The sequence below is a fragment of the Punica granatum genome, chromosome 2 (assembly GCF_007655135.1).
Source record: "Punica granatum isolate Tunisia-2019 chromosome 2, ASM765513v2, whole genome shotgun sequence".
Taxonomy (NCBI): domain Eukaryota; kingdom Viridiplantae; phylum Streptophyta; class Magnoliopsida; order Myrtales; family Lythraceae; genus Punica; species Punica granatum.
Genome location: NC_045128.1, coordinates 32,114,510 through 32,138,229, shown reverse-complemented (window position 1 = coordinate 32,138,229; position 23,720 = coordinate 32,114,510). Strand labels below are relative to the sequence as shown.

The 23,720-nt window shown below is 39.0% G+C and overlaps 4 protein-coding genes across 7 annotated transcripts; 3 read left to right on the top strand and 1 right to left on the bottom strand.

Moving 5' to 3' along the window:
• Nucleotides 1–1,554: 1,554 nt before the first annotated feature.
• On the top strand, nt 1,555–3,557 carry LOC116196342 (probable E3 ubiquitin-protein ligase RHC2A). Its single transcript, XM_031526014.1, has one exon. It carries the CDS (start codon nt 1,899–1,901, stop codon nt 3,066–3,068), a length of 1,170 nt encoding a protein of 389 aa, XP_031381874.1. The 5' UTR covers nt 1,555–1,898; the 3' UTR covers nt 3,069–3,557.
• A 5,157-nt stretch (nt 3,558–8,714) lies between these two features.
• LOC116198004 (aspartic proteinase PCS1) lies at nt 8,715–10,620 on the top strand. 2 transcript variants are annotated; one of them, XM_031528302.1, is made up of 2 exons: nt 8,716–8,996; nt 9,108–10,620. In XM_031528302.1, the coding sequence occupies exon 2, from the start codon at nt 9,137–9,139 to the stop codon at nt 10,319–10,321; it is 1,185 nt and encodes a 394-aa protein (XP_031384162.1). In that variant the 5' UTR covers nt 8,716–8,996; nt 9,108–9,136; the 3' UTR covers nt 10,322–10,620. The 2 variants fall into 2 exon arrangements, with proteins under 2 accessions (XP_031384160.1, XP_031384162.1); XM_031528300.1 differs by having other exon boundaries at nt 8,715–10,620.
• A 7,711-nt stretch (nt 10,621–18,331) lies between these two features.
• Nucleotides 18,332–21,771, top strand: LOC116197106 (E3 ubiquitin-protein ligase SDIR1-like). 3 transcript variants are annotated; one of them, XM_031527130.1, is made up of 9 exons: nt 18,332–18,598; nt 19,409–19,568; nt 19,668–19,722; nt 19,823–19,875; nt 19,976–20,204; nt 20,406–20,520; nt 20,741–20,786; nt 20,931–21,056; nt 21,239–21,771. In XM_031527130.1, the coding sequence occupies exons 2-9, from the start codon at nt 19,491–19,493 to the stop codon at nt 21,329–21,331; spliced, it is 795 nt and encodes a 264-aa protein (XP_031382990.1). In that variant the 5' UTR covers nt 18,332–18,598; nt 19,409–19,490; the 3' UTR covers nt 21,332–21,771. The 3 variants fall into 3 exon arrangements, with proteins under 3 accessions (XP_031382990.1, XP_031382989.1, XP_031382991.1); XM_031527129.1 differs by having other exon boundaries at nt 20,726–20,786; XM_031527131.1 differs by lacking the exons at nt 18,332–18,598; nt 19,823–19,875 and having other exon boundaries at nt 19,427–19,568; nt 20,726–20,786.
• Nucleotides 21,520–23,270, bottom strand: LOC116197107 (peptidyl-prolyl cis-trans isomerase FKBP20-1). The gene is made up of 5 exons (XM_031527133.1): nt 23,000–23,270; nt 22,595–22,728; nt 22,405–22,484; nt 22,054–22,146; nt 21,520–21,897 (listed from the first exon to the last, which is right to left on the bottom strand). The coding sequence occupies exons 1-5, from the start codon at nt 23,109–23,111 to the stop codon at nt 21,747–21,749; spliced, it is 570 nt and encodes a 189-aa protein (XP_031382993.1). The 5' UTR covers nt 23,112–23,270; the 3' UTR covers nt 21,520–21,746.
• Between the last annotated feature and the right edge of the window lie 450 nt (nt 23,271–23,720).

The window sequence follows — 23,720 nt, the reverse complement described above, 5'->3', positions numbered from 1 at the left end:
AGTGAAAATTTAATAGGAGGCCTAATATATTTAATAAGATAAATATTTAAAATGTCATTATCAAATTTTGAGATGTAAAATAATTAGTTAATTTTTTTACAGCTCATTTCTAATTCTATGGCTTGATTGATGTAATTTTATTACTTCAATCATTTTCAACAAACATAAAATGCTTATTTTTTTTTCCCTTTGTTGCTTGCATTAGCCAAAAGAATAATAATTGAACGCTTTTTCGATGTGATCCCCAATAGCCAGAAGCTCAATGAGCCCAGTCGAGTCGGGTCGACTCACTAATGGGTAAAACTCTCCCAGCGCGAATTTTCTGTATTCACGAGGCTCGAGTCCGAGATCTTGCTAAATGGGAACAAGTGTCGAACCGTTTGAACCAACTAACTTTGGTAATAATAATTGAAAGTTAGAAAAAAACAAATGAAGAGGTAAGTTGCGTAATTTAGCCGAAAAATATGAGATGACAACAAAATTAATTTAATTGAACATTATAAAGATGATCAAATTCGAGTAGAATAAAAAGGATGGGAAAAACTGTTTTAATAGAATCTTACTATGGCTAATGGGGAGGTAATTAGCTTCTTTTTGGTTTTCAAGTTGAATAAGTGATCGAACTCAACTTGATTTTATATAATAATTGTAAGTGTTGATAAATATATTGATGTGTGATAATATATATATGTGTATATATATAGATGTAAAAGTATATGAAGAGTCTATTATTAAAAAATTAATTTTAAAAATGATTAGAAAAAAGTATGAGTGACAAATTATTATTAAATTAAAGTTTTAAAATGGTTATGAAAAAATATAAGTGAGAAAGTATTTTTAAATGGAAGAAAAAATAAAACAGTAATGATTATATTGTTGAATTTGATGAAAAATAGAATTGAGATATGTAAAATTAGATTATTATTCAAAAATAAAACAAAGCCTTAAGATTGTGGGAAAAGTGAGGAATAAATTAGTGAGGTATCTTTTAGGAAGAAAATATTAAGTGGATAATACACAATCAAGAGATGGTGTAAAATTCTATCTCTGAATGACATTTATTTCGTTATATAATTACCTCTTATTTATTTTATACATGTCATTCAACACAATCAAATAATTTTATATTACTCAATATTTTCTCATCTTTTGGGGGGACCACGTTGGGTGTTTTCTGTTTTTCAGGTTCCGTCGAGGGCCAATCCGGTAAACGCAACCGGATTCCCATCGGACATAACCACTGGAAACACGTGGGACCCGCCGCCCGTTGGTCCGAATACGACGTGGATCTTTTCCCCCCCTATGCTTCCCATATTACCCCTCGCAGTCACAGAGCTCCTGTGACGTGTGGCCCACGCGCCAGTCTCTTTCCCACTAGCGCGTGCGCCACCGAACCGTATACTCTCTCTCCCCCGAGAGTTTGACCGACCATCCCCGATCGAATCGCCAGCGATAACTCAGCGTCGTTAACAGTGGCCTATGGCGTGAGTCCACGTGTCGCACAAGTAAAGCGTTGGCGACACGCAAATGGACGATAAACGCGTTATTGCCGTTTATCGCTCTGCCGAAACGATCATTCCCCATTTTCCTTCCCTAATCCCCTCCCGACCCAAACTCCCCTCCCAACCCTAAATTGAAAATTCCCCCATCCCGATTTCATGGCAAAGACTTGTTCTTTCGGCCCCGACCTTGCCCGTCGTAGATCGGGAAATCGTTCTTCCCTTCTCTCTGTCTGATCCGTGTCGGAGATTATCGAGGATTTTGAGGAATTCTGGTGTTGTGTTTGATTTTCAATCGTTTGATTTGTTAGACGTTTCGATCTGGTTGGTCTTGGTGGAGCCTTCCGCGAATCGGATCTTGCGGGGGAGGTGTTTGATTCTTAGCCGCCGGAGATTTAGATGTCGTCACCGGTCACGTCGTCTTACTGGTGCTATAGATGCAGACAATTCATCAGGGTTTGGAGCCAAGATTCGGTCACTTGCCCCGATTGCGACAGCGGTTTCATCGAGGAGATCGAGAGCCCGCCTCAGTCGATCCTCCATGATGCTGGCAGGAGGCGGTTTCCTGCTGCGGCGATGTACCGGATCGGATCCCGCTCCAATTCCGAACAGAACTCGGGCTCTAATCTCCGCAGGAGCCGCAGGAATGGCGGGGATCGGTCCCCCTTCAACCCGGTGATCGTCCTTCGGCGGCCCTCCGAAGGTGGGGCCAGCGATGACGGCAGCGAGAGGGGTGGATACGAGCTCTATTATGATGACGGCGGAGGGTCGGGATTGAGGCCGCTGCCGCCGAGCATTTCGGAGTTCCTACTTGGATCGGGAATTGATCGACTGCTGACTTACCTCCAGCAGGTGGAGATCAGTGGATTGGGCAGGTTAGAGCAGCCCCCGGCTTCGAAAGCTGCGATCGAGTCGATGCCGAGTGTTGAAATCGGAGAGGACATCATTGAGACTGAACTTCACTGTGCTGTGTGCAAGGAAGTTTTTGAGTTGGGAAATGAGGCAAGGGAGATGCCCTGTAAGCATATATACCACCAAGATTGCATCTTGCCTTGGCTCTCGCTGCGGAACTCATGCCCCGTGTGCCGCCATGAGATGCCACCAGCAGAGATGGCTGAGCCAAGTGGAGGTGGAGGCGGAGGCGGAGGAAGTGGAAATCCTGATGAGGAGATTGTTGGGCTGACAATTTGGAGGCTGCCTGGCGGCGGTTTCGCGGTTGGGCGCTTTTCAGGCGGGAGGAGGGGCGGGGAAGGAGAGCTGCCGGTGGTATATACTGAAATGGATGGTGGGTTTAACAACAATAGCAGTAATGGTGGAGGGATCCCGAGGAGGATCTCATGGGCATCGAGAGGGGGTCGAGGGAGAGAAAGTGGTGGGCTTCGGAGGGTCTTGAGGAACTTGTTTGGCTGTTTTGGTGGGCGTTTTGGACCTTCTTCCGGGGCTTCAACATCAAGCTCGAGTTCTGACTCAAGGATGGTAGGACGAGGGTCGTTTTTGAGCTCGAACATCTCTTTCAGGAGGCCGAGATCATTTTCTTTGAATCCCAACAACTATGGATACAGAAGGTAGTGGAGGGCTGGGATGAGGATATGCTTAGTGGATAAATCGTTCGCACTCGTTTTAACTGTAAATATGAAGGCATGGCATGAGTCAATCTTACAATTCATGATTTAGCCAAGGGTACGGCATCTAGTGGATTGATTGGATGAAGAATCTGGAATGAAATTTGCTGATACATTGCAGTGGCGAACTGATAACAGAAGTTTGGATTCTAAATTGGAGGATGAATTGCAGTGGAGGCAGCAACATCGAGCACCTGTGTTCAGATGAATCAGACTGTCACTTTAAAGATTGGTTTTTTGGGGGAGCAGGGAGTTACATAATCTAGTGGCCTCTTGACCTCTCAGCTATCACATAAACGCTTTGGTTAGAGTTCATGAAATCCCTTTCTGTTTTTTGTATCTCAAGTTCGATGCGGTCTGTTTCTTTCTGATAATTTTCCAAATTGAATATCGCAAATTCTTAACTCTCCTTATAAATCCGGTTTGTTTCTTTGTCGTCTTTCCCTGCAATTTAGTTGAACCTTTTTGAGGTATTATTCGGGATAGCTAGGGTGGAAGTTTAAAATGGCAGTAGGCGTGCCACGGGAAATTGTCAAAACTGGTAGACGTTACTCTGCGTTGATTGGGTCTCGGGGGAAATCTGACATGAAAGTAAGAAATAGGTATGAGTCATACGATTGCAGAAACCCATTACTCTGTTTTTGTGGGCTAACATTAGTCGATGCTAATTATATTTGGTTCAGAACTTGTTCTGTTAGAACCTCTAACCGATATGCCAGGCCCATTCTCTAGTTGATAGAATTTCGTACAACGATCCACTTCACTTAAATCAGCTGTTGTTACAAGCCATGGCCGGAGAGGAGTGTCTTCTGATGTCAAAAACTACAAGAAGGTTCGGTCGATTGGAAAAGTTCATAGTATTGGACAGCACTGTCCTGGAAACAACATACACTCCGGGGAAACTGCAGGTTCGAGTAAGCACAAGTTTGTAAATGATGAAGAAGCTTTCCTTATTTTGTGAACAGATGCCCATCGATGGCGTGCGCACCTAAGCTAGCTGGGTCAAGTATCATTCCTAGCTTTCATAATTTGCACGGGTGTCATAATTTTTCGTCAGCACATTAGTTGGAAGTTAAGCCCAGTGGCTTGTAACAAAAGCTTTAGTTAGATTTTAGAAAAACTGAGAAAAGAACCTTTTAGCCTAAGAAATGAGAATAATGGTTTTCTTTTCTACATTCAGTTTTTACTAGGAACCAAATGGCATTCTAATTTGTATTTTTCCATCATTTTCCTTTATTTCTAGAAAATTAATTAATGTATATCTGTCCCCTACAAGCCTTGCTAATGGCCTACTTCAGGATTTGTTCTCAAATACCAGTCAAATATAAAACAGGCCGCCTCCTCTCATTCATTAATGACTATTGGTAGATATGAAATGGACATCTAGGTACATATATCACATCTTCAAAAGTCAAAGAAGGTTGATCTAATATTCCTTTTTTTTTTTTTTGGTAATAAACTCTCTGTATGATTGTGCCAATCATTGATTAATTTCCATCCCGCACTTAGATATAATCTAAATTAGATTGCTAAAGAAACCTTCTCCGGATTACATTCTTTGAAATTTTTTTCATTTTATTATAATAGCCAGTTGATATCTGAAAAATTACATCAATATATACGAATTTTTACGGAGTAAATGTCAAAGAGATAAATAAACATACTTTGGTGCTAGCAGTGAGGAAAAGGATTTTATGCGATTCAATTCAACGCGGTTTCAAGTCTGAGTTGTTATCAATAATGATTTTTTGAGATAAATATAATCGTTATTTGTTGCATGAAACAAATATTGTTATAAATAAGATCTTAACTACAATTGATAATAGTGGGGTCTCCATAGAAATTTTCACATCGGGGCATATATATGGTCGGCTTTTTGATGGTGAAAGCGCACCAAATCTTTTTGTTCTATTATGTGGTGCATGGGTCATGGGTCATGACCAATTTCCTCTTTTTCCTCAGCATCGAATTGTCACCACGTAAAGGGAGAAATGATTATTGATTTCCTTTCCAAGATTCTTTTGTCAATAGATTTAGTAAATTAATACAAAGAATATTTATAAGCTAATTATTATCAGCAGAAAGAGAGAGAAAAAAAATTTAATCCCCGGTGCAACATTTACATATATAAACTTATAATATCCATAATCAAACATGGTGCTCACCTAGAGCATATAATACATCTAATTTTTAATACAACTTGATTTTTGAAGAAAAAAAATATTTAATTTCTTACATAGTCGATGTAGTCAACAAAACAAAAAGATAATCGTGTAGTTTGCAGAGAAGTCGAGTTCGATTCTTCCTCACTTTGTTAATAGATTAATTTTAGTCCCTCTACCCAAAAGGAAAAAAAATCATGAGAACATTACTTTTAATGCTATTTCAAGAACTTGTTATCCATATAGTATGTCGATTTGAATTCCGGAGTCACCAACAGTCCATTTAGAGTCGAAGAACTTATTCTAACGTAAGTTCTCCGTTCCACCTCGATGTCTATCGATATTGATAGGTTCAAAATCCAAAGTCGTTCATATTTCCATCATTTGTATACATTTGGAACTGTTTTGTATCTTTACTTCTTCTATATTACACCTCGATTTCTATCAATATCAATCGGTTCAAAATCCAAAAGGCATGCATATTCCCATTATTTGTATAAATCTAGAACTGGTCTCTCCATCAAAAATTAAATTCCCAAGTGGGTCTAAAATGATGGACAGTTCAGCATTACCAACTTTGGGATTGACTATGGAAAATTGACATTTTAATTGGCTGGACCATGAATTGATTAAGCTCGGAGATGCATTGTCCAATTAAGGACTAGAAATTAAACCATCAAAATTTGTGCTGATCTCTTTGAAAAATCAAGCATCGATTATCACTCTTTATTAATTAAAAGCGCGTGGAATGACTTATAAATAGTATTTAATTAGACTATATTAGTTTAGCTATGTAAAGACTTGAAATTCCTTTCTTCTAGTCTTGTTGATAAGGATGTTTTGATTGCCGTTCTCGTGATATATTCATCCAATTTCTATTTATAAGTTGAGAGGATAATTTTTTTTTTTACAAGAGGAAATTATACGGAAGTTCCTTTTATTAGACGTCCGCAACAACTAATTATGAAATCACATCGATAGCCTCGACTCGCGTCCTCGCTCGTTTAGGAGCTAGATTTGCCTCAGTCGTTCTCTTACCTTCAAGCAGCACTCTCAAGAATAGGTCCGATTAGTGTAAGAATTTTATTGTGCTTCTTGTGGATCAATGTTACAACCTCATATGGCGTCATTCATTTTAATTTTAAAAATTATGCATATATTACTTATTTATCCTTGTGACCGATGAGAACAACCGGCTCATAAATTTCCATGCAGAATCCAAAAAAAAAATCATAATAAATTATAAACTGTAATACATTTGGCAAAACGCGAGGTTGTTATATGGATTGATTAAATTAGAGTGCAGGAGTTTCGAAACTGGTGGAGACACAAAGGGTAGAACAAACTAATGCACTATAAAGAGATTAATATCGATCAATAAGTTAAGTACAATTCATGATCTTATCAAAAAAATAAAAGTTGATGATAGATTATGCATATTTTTCACAGTGATAGAAAAAAAAAGAAGGAACATTTATTAATCTTCCAATATATAATTTTTGTAGTATTCATAGTGCTCGACAACTTAGGTCTCATGTAGTCTGAAAAACAGAAATTTGAACTATTCTATTGGCTGATTGGTACTCCTAGGTTGCGCCTAACTATTTGTCTTAATTAGAGTGCTTCGTTTGGTCATATATTATATTAATTAACAGAATCTTATTCAATAACAATCAGAAATTAATAGAAACACGTTTATACAATTTTTGTTGTTGTACCGATGTCAATCGGATCAATTCAAATAGCATGATGGATCGACTCGTGGACTAGAGATTTTTGAAATGGCATTCAAAATACCTAAGGAAAAAAACTATAAATTTAAGTTTAAATTAGTAAGTCCGTGTCAAAACACAAAGAATATTATATTTATGTTCGTGCTAATGTGTTGATCTAAAGGGTCTACTGTAGGTTGGTCCAACCCAATCGGGTAGGTGTTTAGGAAACTGTGGGACCAAAGCTGATTGATTGGTTGGGCAAGTTCAACTCATTTCGATTCGACGAGCATTGACTACGAATTGATATAACATCATGACAAGCCTGTCTGATTAGACAAAATCGAAATTGTTAGTCAATCATTTTTATATTATGCTTAAAGATATGTCGATTGTTCTATGATATTGTTTAAGGCGATTATCCGTCGTTTTAACGCAATTACCACAGAGGTAATTGGTTCTCACAGTTTTGGCAATTGGTATCATCACCCATTTTTTGATGTATCTTCCCTCTCAAGTTTGCCCATTTTGTTAATTTATTGTACCCAGATTGTCAGTTTCTGTCGAAAATCCCAATTTCCAACACTGCCTAATAAATTATATGTTACTGAAAAAAACCGCAATTTTCACGCTTTAAAAAAAAAAGAATTGTTGAGGGTAACAAAGTACGATTGTCGGAAAAATATCCAGTTTTAATTTTTGGGGCAGAAAAGATCACAACCATTGTTTCTTCCTTATTTCATTTCCTTTTCTGCATAATTTTATTTTTTCTAAGAAATATTGATGAACACCAAATTGTACTCTTCGCAAGAGCTTATTCCTTATTGAAAGGATTATCATTACATTGATTTTATTACCCAAAAAAAAATATTATATTGATTTAGTTCTCAAATGAACCTTCATACATGTATAGATTGAAAAGTTTTACTCCATTTACATATATGTACATTACTAAGTCAAATAAATACTGCAAATTAATACGATAAACATGAAGAGATCGGGCCTTTCGTTAGGCCGCTTATACTTAATAGGGATGAGGCATACTAGTTATTAGGAGTAATGTACTCGCTGACCGTCTATTCTGCCCTACCGATGAACCCTCTTTTTTCTCAATGAGTAAAATCATGTATTATTGCAAAAAAAAAAAAAAGGGAACCCTGAGGATTTGAGCAGTACATGAAAAATACATTTTAACCAACCAATAATTAGAGAGAAAAGAGTTTGGCAACTGGAAAGTTATTTTTCTTTTCATATTTTCGTTTTCCATAATTTATATTATATGAATGGAAAATGAGGAAAACAATTTGGCCCCACTTCTCCTGTTCCGACTGAGCTGATCCGACATAGATTTTCGAGAGCGGAAGCCACACAAGTTGCAATGGAACTGACTAAAATATACCATTTTCCTTCTTGAGAACCGTGCAAATATTTTTTTAAAAAGCATTTTCTTAAAAAGAACAAAGCAAAAGAAAAAAAAGGAAAAAGAAAAGAATAATAATAATTACGAATCGATTCAAGTTGTCCGACGTCTTTTCTTTTTAAATAAACTTTTAAATTCAAGTCTTATGAATAAAAAAATTCACGATCGGGAGAATCTTAATCCTTATCGATTCTATTCGGCTCGAACCTAGATTAGTTAGGGTCCATAAAATTTATGAACACCAGATGGTGCAAATCAATTAAAAGAAAACACCAACAAGCTGAAAATTGCGCCCCTCAGCCTCGAGAAAATCATGTCTGATGAAAATCTACAATTGTCGCTCGTTCCTCACCCACACACACGTACGCTTCCTTCTTTCTTTCCTTCCTTCCTGTCTATGTATTTATATCGAACGAAAGTGCCCATACAAATCAACAGACCTTCCTCTGTCCCCCCCTGTCCGATAAAACCCTTCGTAAAACATTAAAGTCCAATCCAACGGTCAAGAACACATCGGCCACGTTCGGTCGATTTCCGGAAGCTCATTCGATTGGGTCTTCCGATAATCGCCACTATACATAGTACGTTCAGTGAAGCATCTGAAGTTTGCTCGTCTATGGCCTCTCCTATGCTTCAGTTGACTATTTGGTGCATCTTTTGCTTCATAAATTGCTGCCTCTGCCTTTCTTCAGCGGTCGGGAATGCCATACTGCCTCTGAGGATGGCCCGCGTGGGCGCCGCGGAGGCTGCCAGCAGACTGCCATTCCGCCACAACGTGACCCTCACGGTGACCCTGGCCGCGGGGACGCCGCTGCAGCCGGTCACGATGGTCCTTGACACCGGCAGTGAGCTCTCCTGGCTCCACTGCAAGAAGTCCCCCGGCCTCCGGTCGGTCTTTGACCCAGCTGCCTCCAGGTCCTACTCCCCGGTTCCCTGCTCCTCCCAGACTTGCCGGACCCGGACTCGGGACCTGCCCGTGCCCGCCTCTTGCGGCCCCGAGAAGCTCTGCCACACTATAGTCTCATATGCAGACGCCTCCTCCATCGAGGGCAACCTCTCCTCAGAGACGTTCCAAATCGGGACGACAGCCAGGCCCGGGTTCCTTTTCGGGTGCATGGACTCGGGCCAGAGCAGCAACCCGGAGGAGGACTCAAAAACCACGGGGCTGCTCGGCATGAACCGCGGGTCCCTATCCGTTGTGACCCAGATGGGCCTCGAGAAGTTCTCGTACTGCATTTCGGGCTCGGATGCAACTGGCATCCTATTATTTGGGGATGCAAACTTCACGTGGGTCGGCCCGCTGAACTACACCCCGATGATTCAGATATCGACCCCGCTGCCCTACTTCGACCGGGTCGCATACACGGTCCAGATGGAGGGGATCAGGGTCTCGGGGAAGATCCTGGCGCTCCCGAAGTCGGTCTTTGTCCCAGACCACACCGGCGCTGGCCAAACGATGGTCGACTCCGGGACCCAATTCACCTTCCTTCTCGGCCCCGTCTACAATGCACTGAGGAACGAGTTCGCCGAGCAGACAAAAGGCCTGCTGAAACTGTACGACAACCCGAATTATGTCTTCCAAGGGGCAATGGATCTATGCTTCCTTGTTCCATTGGGACGGGCCAGGCTTCCCGCGCTACCGCATGTGGCCCTTATGTTCAGGGGCGCGGAGATGGTAGTCTCGGGCGAGAGGCTGTTATATCGGGTCCCTGGGCTGGTCAAGGGGAACGATCAGGTGCACTGCTTCACGTTCGGGAACTCGGACCTCTTAGGCGTCGAGGCGTTCGTGATTGGAAATCACCACCAGCAGGACAAGTGGGTGGAGTTTGACTTGGCGAACTCGCGCGTTGGTTTGGCGGACGTCCGGTGCGATCTCGCCAGCCAACGGCTGGGATTGGATTCCTAGGCGGGAGCACCGTAGAACGGGCTTTAGGTGATCGTAGTTGTCTGGGGCCCCACATTGGCCAATCAGTGGCCCACCGTAGCGGAGCTTGTACGTGCTGCTATAGGTGGGCCATTGATCGGACGTTGTGAGCTTCGGTTTGGTGAGTGAAGTGGGGATTATTATTTGGGTGAAATTATTGAAATTTGTACTGTATATTTCTAGTGTCCCGTATCTGTTTGATTTCACACAATTTTTTAATGTAAATATTTTGTATTTTCCATTTGGGATTCTCTGAATTCTGTGGTGAGTTTGGTGGAGTAGTTGTCAGAAGATATCTTTTAAAGTTTACTTTTCTTTTCAGTAACCATCATCTATCGCCTGTTAAATAAGGAATACGATACTTTTATGACACTATAAATTTTTAACATGGAAACTAACTTAGATTCCAAAATAATGACATGTATTATGAAGTTGATAAAAAAAAAGGCAATAATTAGATATTGTACAAGCTTGAGATCCTACTCGTAACTTGTAAGTAATAACTCTTCCTTGTCCATTAACCAAACTGGGGCCTTAGTAGGAAGCTCATTCGATGATGTGAATATAGTTGGTAACTTGGTAATCGACTCGACTAAAGTTGCTCTTGAGCTGGACTGTTGCAACAGATGCCATATACTAATGAAATGAAATGTAATAAGCAACTCTTATAGTGCCGCATCATTCATTTGCTGAAAGTAACTTGTCAACAACTCTTGAAATTTCATATAAAGATAGATGTCGATTATATTTCATATATATCTTAGATTTATGAGCCATTTTAGTTGTTTAGAACATTCACTAACAACTATCCTCAACGACCATCTTTTGCAATAAGTTTCAGAGTACGATGAGCAACATTGGGTATATCCATTATCCATTGCTTTGTTGTCCCAGGAATATGCTATTACAGCGTATAATATATCACTGCTCTAGCTAGGAATTAACCTTAATCAAATACATGTCATCCATTATGAACTACGAAGAATGCCCACATTGAAAAATCAAAGAGAAAATCATGAGTTTACATGTAACTTGAGTTCCACCACTTATCAGCTTGAGTTAATAAGCCCGATAAAATTTTAATATTGTATCAGAACTCAAATCACGCATATGCTCGTTTACGCGCATGTACACATCAACACCACACCAAGCTCAGTATATCCGAAACCATTTAAAAGAGCGTCTCGTATCAGTTCCTCCTCACCCGAGCATGGAAGATGAGTAAAGTTCGAGGAAAATTGCTCGGGATGAGTATTTAAGGGCACGTTATAAAAGCATAGGTAGAAATAAACTACACGATACACGTTGCTTGAACTTTTAAGTGAAAAATGAATCTAAATTCGTACGAGCTTAATGAAAATTCAATAAATTTGAAAGTAGCTTTTTATGATGGTATGCACATTACAGTCATATTAGGCGACCACAAAATTTATGATAATCAACGATTGTGATTGACTGATACTTATACCGAAGCCAAATGAAGCTTTGGGCCTTTTGGCCTTAGTATGGAATGGTCTCCACACGTCTTTTGACTTGTTGAGTTACCGATTGACTAGTCGAGGAAAATTATTTGTTTTTTCTTTTTCCCTTTTGTTTCTGGGTTTTGGGAACCAGCTGGCACTGTGCGTGTGTGACCGTGTGTGTATTTTGACAGCCGTCGTGTGGTGTGTGGTGATGGCAATGGGAATCCCACTGCCGTCTTTTCGGGCAGTGTCTGGTCTTGTTAATGTTACTGTCTTCAATTTTTGAAAGATTCAGCTCCGACTGGATTGGGCCTCTTTTGGCCTTATCAGCACAATTCCCGCTTTGTGATTTTTCGAATTTCACTATCCGTGTTCCATCTCAATTTTGAACTCCGACCGGAGGCTTAACTAATCAGCAACACGGGATCAATTTGTTCATCGCAATTTACGTCTCATTTGGTTTCGACGCTGCCTTGATCTATACGCCATACTTTCGTGATAATCACCATATGGGTCGAAATATGCGAGGTTTCAACAAAATTCATAATATCTCTCCTTTGGGTCAGTTGAATGTGGGTTGGGTTAGAGAGATCAATGTCGTTATGCTAATCTTAGCCCAGCTACGATGAGATGATGTAAAGAAGATGGGGTTGGGAAACCCAAAAGCAATGACACATCTTCTTACAAGTAATGGTAGCAACCTAGTCCGTTACCTTAGTCGTCATTGTTCGAGTGAGATATATCAGCAGGTTCTATTATATACTCAATACCTGAAAGGATATCCACATTTTTTTCGGGAAGCTTTTCGAAGAATATTGTGCGTTTTTTGTGAATCCTTCTTCCATGATATATTCCTCTCCTTTTCCATTTCCACATTGCTTATATTGTGAATTAAAACAAGATCGTACCTCTGCAATGGCATGCCGATGACGTTATCTGTGTTTACGACTAACATTTCAGCATAGTTCTTCAATAGGAAGATATATATAATGTTTGCTTCGGCACATAGTTGGAATGGAGGCCCCCACCTCCCAGCTACCTCAATTGGGAGGGTTGTGGCTGGCATCGAGACCCCTACCGTCGCCCACCTCTCCTTCTCCTCATTATCGGCCAGCTATCTTTTTTCTTTTTCTTTTTCTGTTGTAATTAATTTTCAGATTATTTATATTTTTTTAAAATATGGAACTCACTTGATCAATCACCGTGAGTCACGTAGCATAATCATGTCTTTGTCGGCAATTTCGGTCAAAATTAATAGAGATATTGACGGTGTGCTAATATTGTTATCAAATCGTTAGTTTGTGATTTAATTGGTTAAAGCAAAAAGTTTATGCTACAATGGTTAAAATGTGAAAAGTTAGAGATTTTTTTAGTTATTAACTCTATTATTAGTGGAGCAATAATAACAAGGGAGTACTATTGGAGTGTCAAAATATTTCTTCATTATAATGTCTTGATTTCTAATAAATCCCTCAATTTTCTAATATCTTTTCCTTTTTTAGCAAAAAAAAAATCATTGTTATTAAATTCTTATCTAAATTCCGGACTTCATCTCGAAAAATTAGATATTTTTTTTTCCAGCACAGTTCCGCAGCGAAGCATGGTTTCTGCACTAGTATAAACTAAAACCTAAGGAAACGAGACCAGAAAATCGAATTTACGGCAGAGTCAAGCATACCAACTCCAGGAAACATTGGAAATGGTGGAGAAACATATAAAAAAGAAATGAAATAAGAGAAACAGAGGATCACGGCGTGTTTAAGAAGAAAGGGGGAAATTTTTGGACTTGTTGAATTCATTCTTTGTTGTTCGTGCACCACATTAAAGACGGTGGCACAAAGAGATAATCAATCAAGAGTACAGAAAATTGTCAAAAATTTAATGTGACAAGCTCTCGTGGAACGAACGGAGTCTTCTTATCGTACATGTCTGAGGAGCTTATTTTAATTACCCATGTATATAGAGAAATAGATTTCGTGCTAATCGACGAATTTTGGATGACCTTTTCTGCAAGCTATAAATATGTGCTAAAACTCGTAAACCCATGAATGTGTTCAAAATTCGTAAATTGGATGTGCTAGGCTGCTGGCTTACAACAAAACTCATCATTTTCCAAGGGAAACCTTTCCTTCAAAAATTTCTGACGGATTTCTAAGAAAAGGTACCATAGGAAATTTTCCGATGAGGATTTTCAGGGGACTAATCTCTTGAAATTCCATTGGAATTTTTTTTTTAAATTTTCGATGGAATTTCTAAAGAAAATTCTGTTGAAGATTAAATTTTCTAAAAAAAAACTTCCTGCAAATTTTTTTTTCCAAAAATATTTCTGACGGATTTTTTTCTCAAAAATTTCGCCAGTAATTAAAAAGTCTCTCAGAATTAGAAAATAATTCAAAAAAATCCCATTGGCAGGAAATAAATAAAAGAATTTAAATAAGGCAAAAAAGTAGATATGCTAAATTCGGTGCATTGGTGGTGTGTATTTGGATCTATGTAATGGTTTTGGGTTCAAGTATCTGCTAATTGCTTAAATTTCATGGTTTGATTTGTTAAGAACGAATGGCTTACAGTTTGTTTAGATTAACCCTCCATAACCCGTAATCCCAACAACCCATAAAGATTGAGGACTGTTCAGTGACCAATTAAGCTAATTACTGGATGCACCCCTACTGTCGTGGAATCATCTCTATCTTATTATCCAAAATCGCCCATTTTTCCTATATTCTGGTGAATTGAGCAAATACAAGCAAGGTTATGGAGATTTCATATGATTTTCTCATTACTTAGCAGAATTCATGAACGCCCTACTTTCCTCTTCCAGGCATTTTGTAGCTTAAGGATATGGTAAATTGATTGAAATTAAAATAGAGAGAATGTGTGATGTAAAAAGAATAGGTCAATCATATAATTGATGTGCTTTTAAAAGGTTATGGATCTGATTGATGTGAAAAATGGACCAAGAATCCAATTGATATATGGGAAATATTTATAAAGGAATGTAATGTCAGTAAAATAGTATATATCTATTTTCTCACATTATTCCGAAAAAAGTAGGCAAAACTAGAAGGAAAAATGTTATATCATGAGTTGATTGTTGCATTTTATGTCTACATTCTAACAATTAACTCTGGTATGAATTGACCGAAAAGAAAAAAAAAAAAAGAAGAAGAAGAAGAAAGGAAAATCAGTTCTTTATGATAAGATATTTATTTCTACTTTCTGCTATTGATGGCTTCAACTAATTAATAGTGCACAAATAAAAGAAAACGCATAGATATGACAAGAAGCTACTATTGGCGCTTAATAACTGCAAAAGGAAAAGTAGCCCAACAAAAATAAACAGAAGATGAGATGATAGAAAATAATTGTTGTACCAAAAGTGAGTCGATATAGGCTCATCTGATGTAGACTGAGTCGGGGTTGGCTCATCCTCATTTTATATGTATCGTGAGTTCATCACTGACATTCCCTTGCCCTTCCAAGGTCGAATAATGCATCATTCAAGTATTCAACACTCGAATTCCAGTCGATTCTGTTCTTCACAACAATGTTACCTTATTAATAAAATGTTGAAGACAACAGCAGGGCAAGTGCTTTACGCCAATATCGTAAAGCAATTTCCGACAAGTTAGATGATTTGTGCTTCTAACGGAAAGATTCACCATAAAAGAATGCAAAACGAAATTTTTTTCTTTTTATCAAAATATATATTAGAAAAAAATTTAGTTTTGATCCTTAACTTTTTCTTGCTATTTCTATTGTTCTAATTCTTTTTTTTTAGTGTTAAACTTCTTGTTCTTCGTAGTTTTATCACTCAGTTTTCGTGATATATCTTGAATAAAATTATTTTACAAAAATATGAAAATAAATAAATAAAAATTAAAATAATAATATGGAACTTGTGAACCTACTCAAAACTTGAGTCATATGTAATTTCAACTCTTGGTGTTAATTGTTAAAATGAGGATGTTCAACTGGTTATTAATTGTTAAAAGGGAGAGAGGCGGCAGTAGGAGATGACGCTGGGCACCACCACCCTAAAGAAGGCCACTTTTGGCCCACGCCTATAGATTTGTTAAATACTCTCTTCGATATCTAAAACACCATTGCACTTTCCGACATCATTTCTTGCATCAAAAGTCACCATATTCTTGCTTGGTGTGTCACGACCAACCTCATAAGTGTGTTGGTGGGTATCGAGTCACAATCGCCTCTAGTTTTCCTATATTTTTTCATTTCTTTGCTCGCAAATTCAAGTATTGATGCTCTCACCGTAGACCACCACTACCAAGATTGCCATGACTTAAATGCCCTCCCATGCTCATTCTTTCAAGTAGCTTCACAATTTTTTTATTATTTTAATTTATTTTTGTTTTATTTTGAAATTTAAAAATAAATTTTATTTTAAAAAATGTCATGTGGGAATCTTTATAAAAAATTTAGAGGTAGAATTATAAGAAACAAAAAGTTTATTACTAAGAAATATTTTTTAAAAGGAATTAGGATGAAAAAACTAGTTATAAAAACTCAAGGACCAAAATTAAATTTTTCTCTAATAAAAAATTTAATAATAAGATGAAAAACTGAAAGTAATCAAAGATACTAGATGAAAGCAAACCAAGAAAAAGAAAAAAAGGACTGAAATAGAAAAGCATTCAAAACTATATGATTAAAAATATTAAAAAAGAGAATAAAAAAAAGTAATCAAATTTAGAGGTGAAAATGTATAGATTTCTCGGAGTTTTATAATTGAAAAGTATGCTTTTAGTCTATTAGCTTTCACTGCTTTTCTATTTTGGACCTTTTTTTTTTCTATTTTCATCCATTATTTCTCCTTACTTTTCCATTGCCTTACTTCAGTCACTTTTTCTATTAAATATGCTGACATATAATATTTTAATGGTTCATGTAAGCAAAAATTAAACAGTTTGGGTCGACCGATAAATTGAACCAATAATCGATCAAACCAAATCTGAGTTCTCTTTTTCCATTTTGACGATGAACACAAGAGTATGTATCTCGCGTTCTCCTTAAGTCTTATTTTCCCTCCTCAGTTTCAGACCTCACTATCTCCTGCATTGACAACCACCGAAAGCAGATTAGAGGGAGAGTGGTGCAAAGAAGATGATGAGGTAGAGAAAGAGAGACACATAACATATGGAAGGATCTGTAAGGCCTTTCAATGTACCCGTTGTTTTCCTCAGAGGGCTTCTTCTGCCACGACCAGCTGCTTCAATCCATGTTTGACTTCAAGAACTTCTATCCAAAGCTATCTCCCTCTTCCTCTAATCAACTACGTACTGGGGACATTTTCTTTTACTGGGAATATAATACTAGAATTAAACTAACAAAGCAAGACAAGAGGGAACTCAACACATAAAAGGAAAAATCAAACTGTGGACACAATTCTATTTTCGACCATTTATCCACCTCTTTTTTGTTGTGTGAACTCTAGTATCTGGAAACTCAATTGGGCACCGACTAATCCAGTTAAGTCTGGTCAGTCCACTAAGGGATAAATTTCTTTCAGCGTGACTTTTCTGCATTCATAATGACTCAAACTCGAGACCTTGTTTAGGCGATACAAGAGTCGAACGGCTTGAACTAATCCACGATGGTTATTTATCCACCTCTTTAATTGATTATTATCTTTGCAAAAATAAAATCTCACTCCAGTACGTAAAGAAAACAATTTTTTCTTTTTCGTATGTTGGATAAGTCAACGGAAGCAATTTAGTTTTGAAAGAAGACTAGCATCCTAATCAATCCCAAATTAGTCGAAGAACATAAGTTGAGCCACTTATATTTGAATTTGTCAACTGCCAATTAACTAAGTCCCATGTTCATGCCATATCCTTTAAAGGCAGAGAGGGGGGTGAAGAAAAAAGAAGAAGATCACAAGAAAACAAGCCATCAGAGAGGCCATCGACATTGTCATCAGATGCCAAAATCTATCTTAATTTCTTCCTTTGATTGTAGCTTCAAATACACCCATAATTGATGTCCAAAATATCTATTGCCTCTTTATCCTCACACTGGGTCTGAATTTAGACTCCCAAAAATCCTAATTTCTCTTATAAAAGCTCCATAATTTGTTCAAAGCGAGTAAAGAGAGAGAGAGAAAGAGAGAAGGCACCCACATCTCCTCAAAATTTGCACTAGATGAAACAATGAAGATGAGGAATGTGATATGATATAGCAGATCTTGCTTTCTCCGACTGTGATGAGAGAGATTGAGCCTTCACAACTCTTCCCTCGTCATGGTCTAGATTTAGATGGAAATTGCCATGTGTCATTTAATCCTGATGTGGGTATCCAAGCAATTTGTCCAAGTCAGCATAACTAACGGAAAATGTTTCCGAAGGATGGAAAGAAAAAAATAATGAAAAATAGTGGACCAAAATAGAAAAAAGCAAAAGATACTGGACAAAAAAAAAGAAAGTGGACAAAAATAAAAAAGTAGTAAAAGATAATGGACCAAAAATATACTTTTCTTAATAATTATTATTTGGGACAGCATAAACGACCAACTGTAGCTCCTCCCCTACCGGCCGACGAGGCAAAGTTTGGCCCTTTTTCGGAGGAGGAGAAGAAGAGGAACAGAGGCCACAAGCAAAACCCAACGCCCACCCCGCCGAGCCAAATCGTTCAACCAAGTCCTCTCGTCTGCTATCCATCCAATCACCGTGAAAGCATATTCATTTTCACCAAAACGGAACGCAACTGATCCATCCAATCTCCGCTTCGTACATTGCCTTTGGTGGGGACCTGTTCCTCGCGGGGAGTCATCGACCCTGTGAGCCCCTGTTTCCGTATTCTTCTTCTGTCTTTTGATTCTGCATAGCCTCCCATTTCGAGACGATTGCCTCTCTGTATTGTTGTGATCGGGAAGTTTGCAGATTCTCCTTTCATTCTTTGGGGTATTCATGTTGTCAATGCGATCAATATGAGGGATTTTGGCTTGGAAGGCACAGTTGAATGGAGATTTTGCTTCTTAGGGTTTTGTTCTGTGGGATGACAATGACATTGACTGCCCTGGAGGTGCTCTGTGCTTAATTTATTCTGGATAATAAACTCATCGGTTATTGTTATCCTATGTTTGTCAAATGTATTAGTTCATCTTAATTTTGCATTAGGAGTGAGCTTTCTAGATACTCCATGGTTATATTTAATTTGTAGCCATAGTACTGGATAGGTCGTTTGCTTGCTGGCTTTCTCATATCCACTTGACTCGTGGTTGCTTGCAGCTGTGCAGCAAATTTGGAGTTAGGTTCTTCTTTGAATGCTATTCCTTTGGCCAGGTCTGGTAGGACTGACGGAGGAAAAATCTGATAGAATGATTATGTTAAAGGTTTCCTATTTGCATGTCAATGTGATTATGAGATCTATTTTTCCAAAATTTAGAGCCTGATAGGTTGAAGGAATCTTGGTTGATCACGTTCATTTCTATTCTAGTTTTATTACTACCTAGATAATATATCCACCTTCTCCAAAGTTAGACCTTTTGTGGATTCTGAGGTTTAGATTACCATGACCTCAGAATGCTTTTTTGACTTCTGCAATGCCCATAAAATTATTGACGGTTGTGCTGTTCTGATAAATGTAGGTAAGCGAAGACTGCATATTGGTACTATATTATCATAGTACCATTAAATCAGCAATTTCACCCCTGATAATCTTCTAGGAACATGAGTTCTGTCTTCCGTGGGACTAGATCTGACATAGAAAGTGGACTTCCAGAGTTCATTCCCGACCGTCGTGTATTGGTAAAAGTTGTTTTTCAACAACTGGGATACTGCAGCTTTAGTGCAAATCAATTCGGTTCATGTTCATATAATGCAATTTTTTTTCTCTGTGTTAATCAGCGTGTTCATGCAGCTCGACCTGTCAGTTCTAACTCCCTCGCGTTTCTTGTTACTGGTAATTTATTTCTGAGAACTCTTGTCAATCTTCTGTTCCATCATAAACCTGGAAATTTATCTATAACTTATGTCTAACCCGGTACTGGTTTGTGATACAGTAATGCTGTTGTTTATGATACTAAACTCGAACCAAATGTCACCAAATTTTCTGGTACTGCCCTTCTGTTAGCATGTAAAAATGGACCTGTACTGTCTTTCCACATTATCCCATTCTACCCATCAATCCCCTGATACAGAAAAATCTCTTGCAGCTTTGGTTGGTACTCGGGGTATTTTTAATGGCCACGACCCTCAGAATGTATGCCGCCTGCCAACAGCTTCAGACTCAGGCTCAAGCTCAAGCTGCAGCTGTAAATGGCCTCCTCAGCCATACCGAACTGCGGCTTCATATGCCCCCTTCGATAGCCTTGCCCACTCGAGGGCGTCTGCAGGGCCTCAGGCTCCAGCTTGCTCTCCTGGATCGTGAGTTCGATGACCTAGGTGTGGTGATCGTATCTATTTCTCAATTTTGATGTAACTTATATAAGAGTAGGCTTTGTTTGGTGGTGGAGCTGGAAAATGGGAGGCTAGAAAGTACTTCTCAGCTTTCCCAAACCAATGATGCCATGTCATAATTTTCATTTGCCCTTCAGCAATAGTGCAATTCGTGACTGTACTTGATGGATTTTCTTTGACTTGTAGATTATGAGACTCTAAGGGCGTTGGATTCTGATAACGGACCGGCAGCTTCCTCCTTGACTGAAGAAGAAATTAATGCCCTTCCAGTTCACAAATACAAGGTTGCCGGTCCTCACAGGTGTGTTCACATAAGTGCCCTAGATCGTTTACTGCCTAATTCGTGCTTTTAATATAATCACCGGTTGTATCTTCTCCGTGGTTTCTCTGCTAGTAGAATTTAACAGAAACTGCAACAACAGATATAAATTGTTTCAGAAAGAGCCATCTTTCATACGGTTCTTTTGGAAAATATTGTTATTCTGATTAGTTCATCTGACAAGCAGTTCTTCCGTTGGCAGTAGCACCTCCTCAGTGCAGCCGGGCTCATCTTCGCTACCAGCTGAGGTAATTGCATCAGTTATGTATATTCGAATGAATGCAAATATCCAGTTTCCTCTCAGAGGCAACTAGTTGGATATCTTCTGATCATTTTTATTCATACTTCAAAATCAGCCACCGAATCAGAATACTGATATGAATCATTGGCAGAAAAATCATGTAAATGGTAGCGGTGCTGGGAGCATGAAGGCATCTGAAGATGAATTGACTTGCAGCGTTTGCTTGGAGCAAGTGGTTACGGGTGAGCTTATTAGGAGCTTGCCTTGCCTCCATCAGGTATGTATGTGTATGTATGTAGGCCATAAATATATCTTTTTGGCAATTCAGACTCCCGCTTTTAACTCTTATCATTCTCTGGCACACTATTACGAACTTTCATTCTATAAATATATTCCCTGATCATGTTTCGAGGGAAAATCTATAACTGGACTGACAAGACAGTTCTTTATCTCGTGCAGTTTCATGTCAACTGTATCGATCCATGGCTGAGGCAACAAGGGACGTGTCCCATTTGCAAGTCCAGGGCAGGACTGGGATGGCACGAGAATTGAAGCGGAGCTGACGCTTCCTACATGATCTAACCGACCTGCATAATCCTAAAAACACTAAACTATATGCCGTGTTAACTTTAACAGTCCCCTAATGCAGAAAACATTTCAGATGTCTGTCTCATTAGTAATAACCAACAGATTAACTCAATGGATGTCGCCAATTGCCATCCATTTGCTCACAGTCAGCATCAGTGGAAATCAAGATCCTGATAGGGGTCTTTGATCAGTTTACAAAATTCACACTGAAATGAGGATCCATCCCCCACAAAACCAGAGCTTCGGAGACTAGGCAGTATAAATACGATTATATCAGCCAAAATAAATTACTGTTAGTACAGAAATGCTATATGTTGAGAAGCTTGATTGTGTTTTGTCTCATGCTATATGTAAATAGTCTAAAGACATAGCTTTTTATTTATTTGGCCTTTCCTTTGCCCTTACCCTGACTTTTCTTTGCTTCTAACTTGGCTTGAACTCGCGCTGCAGCGGCCGCTTTAGCTTCTTCTCTCTTCTTCTTCTCTTCCTCCTTTGAGGCTGCAGCTATCTCTCGCTGCTTCTTCAGCTCTCTGTTTTCGAGATAAGGAAACGTTATGCATATTATCAGATGGCTTTTCGGAAGTCACAAATGAAGTTGCAGAAAATGGAAGAAAGTAGAGCTGTCATCTTCCACATCGCCATTATGAAGGTCAAGATAAGGAAATGTCAGGCATAACATCACTTACTCAAGCCTAGCTCTTTCCTCATTGACACTGCTCAGGCTCGAACCCTTGCGTGGTTTGCACGCTGCCAACTCCACCTCAAAAATAAGGGTCGCACTGCACATGCGGAAGCAACAATGTCGAGGAACATATACTAAATGATGCACATGAATTTTAATTATCATCATCCAAGAAGAGAGTAGACAGGAAAAGAAAACTGTCGCTACTAACTTTGAAAAACTCTTTAGACGATGAAACAAATTCTGGTCATACTTAGGACAGGTAAAACTCAACCATCAAGCTAATAAGAGCGACTTTGCTGGCGCCGGAATAAAATTGAACAGTGGAATGAAAATGAGGAAGAGGATTCCGTACTTTGGTGGGATGTCCGGTGGAGAACCGGCAACTCCGTAGGCATATTCAGGTTTGCAAGTGATTTTTGCGACCTCACCAACCTAACGGAAACCGAGAAAGGCAAACACTAAATGGAAAACTCATATTTGGAAGATCACAAGAAATCAACAAATTTCGTTCTTTTTTTGCATTTGGCAATAAAGAAATTCACCTTCATTGTTTTCACTGCAATGTCCCAAGCACTGATCACTGAGCCGTCCCCGACCTCGAAGGAAAACACAGTATTATCTTCGCGCGTCGTGTCGAAAACTTCGCCGGTCTCGGCAAGGACTCCTTCATAATGGACTGCTCAACCAAAAAGATAAAAATTCTACAGAGCCACGCAAAGAATCAAACGTTCCCAATTACAACAGTCTGCAAATTACGTTAAAAAAAGAAGGGAAATTTGGGATAAAAACAAAAAACAAAGAAAAAAACAGAGAGAGTTTGAAGCAGACCAATTTGAATTTCTGACAATTCATTCACAAGGCAAACAAAACCCCAAGGAAAACAGGGCAGAAAAGAAAAAGGGATCCAATATATATGGAAATTGGCAAATTACAAGCCAGGTCCATACCATCGACGAGAGGGAGGCTCTCTGAAGGGGAGACACCGTCGGGCTTGGCTCGCCGGACGATCTTCTTCAAGACCCCTCCATCCCCGGTGAGATCGATAGCATCGTCCTCCATTTTCGTCCGCTCCGAAACCCTAGAAAGTTACTAGAAGAAGGTGACGTTAGCTTCTTTTGGGTCCGCGTCTGCAAATCAGAATCAGAGGTATCGCACGCTTTGATAAGATCCCCGTCGATTTAGCATTAGCAGGTGAAGCCATCGCAATGAGCTTCACTGTTTCGACTCTCGACTTGTCGCGAAGAGAGAAGGGGACGATCTGGTGGATATGGGCCGACAATAATCTGGGCCCATGGATTAGGACCCAGAACGATGTGCCATTAAAGCCCATAGCTGAAGTAGATCGGCCCATCAAGGCCCATGAACACCGCGACATGGGAATGGTAACTAGACCCCGACTCCTCGCACGCTCGGATTTTGTGACTGAATGAATCTAGTATACACGTCGATCGGTACATGATTGGGTAAAATTTTTGCTTTAATTATCTCCTAATAGTGGATTCTGCCTCTTAAACGTGCAAATTAAATTTAAATTATAAATGCAGGAGAAAAAGAAATAAAGAGTAGTAGAGCTGTATATGCGATTATTCATGTTGTGTTTTTCTTAATATGGGGGCATCCATTATAGATTCTTCCCATAATTTCGAGATTAAGTCACGTTATGTTTGG

Bases quoted from the DNA above. Each gene is read 5' to 3' on its own strand.
- LOC116196342 (XM_031526014.1), top strand. From the start codon at position 1,899: ATGTCGTCACCGGTCACGTCGTCTTACTGGTGCTATAGATGCAGACAA.
- LOC116197107 (XM_031527133.1), bottom strand. From the start codon at position 23,111: ATGGAGGACGATGCTATCGATCTCACCGGGGATGGAGGGGTCTTGAAG. The intron at 22,147-22,404 runs GTACGGAATCCT...CCGCATGTGCAG, and splicing joins CCACCGGACATCCCACCAAA to TGCGACCCTTATTTTTGAGG. The intron at 21,898-22,053 runs GTAAGTGATGTT...TCTCGAAAACAG, and splicing joins GAGGAAAGAGCTAGGCTTGA to AGAGCTGAAGAAGCAGCGAG.
- LOC116197106 (XM_031527129.1), top strand. From the start codon at position 19,491: ATGAGTTCTGTCTTCCGTGGGACTAGATCTGACATAGAAAGTGGACTT. The intron at 19,876-19,975 runs GTACTGCCCTTC...AATCTCTTGCAG, and splicing joins AAATGTCACCAAATTTTCTG to CTTTGGTTGGTACTCGGGGT. The intron at 20,787-20,930 runs GTAATTGCATCA...AATCATTGGCAG, and splicing joins CATCTTCGCTACCAGCTGAG to AAAAATCATGTAAATGGTAG.
- LOC116198004 (XM_031528300.1), top strand. From the start codon at position 9,032: ATGGCCTCTCCTATGCTTCAGTTGACTATTTGGTGCATCTTTTGCTTC.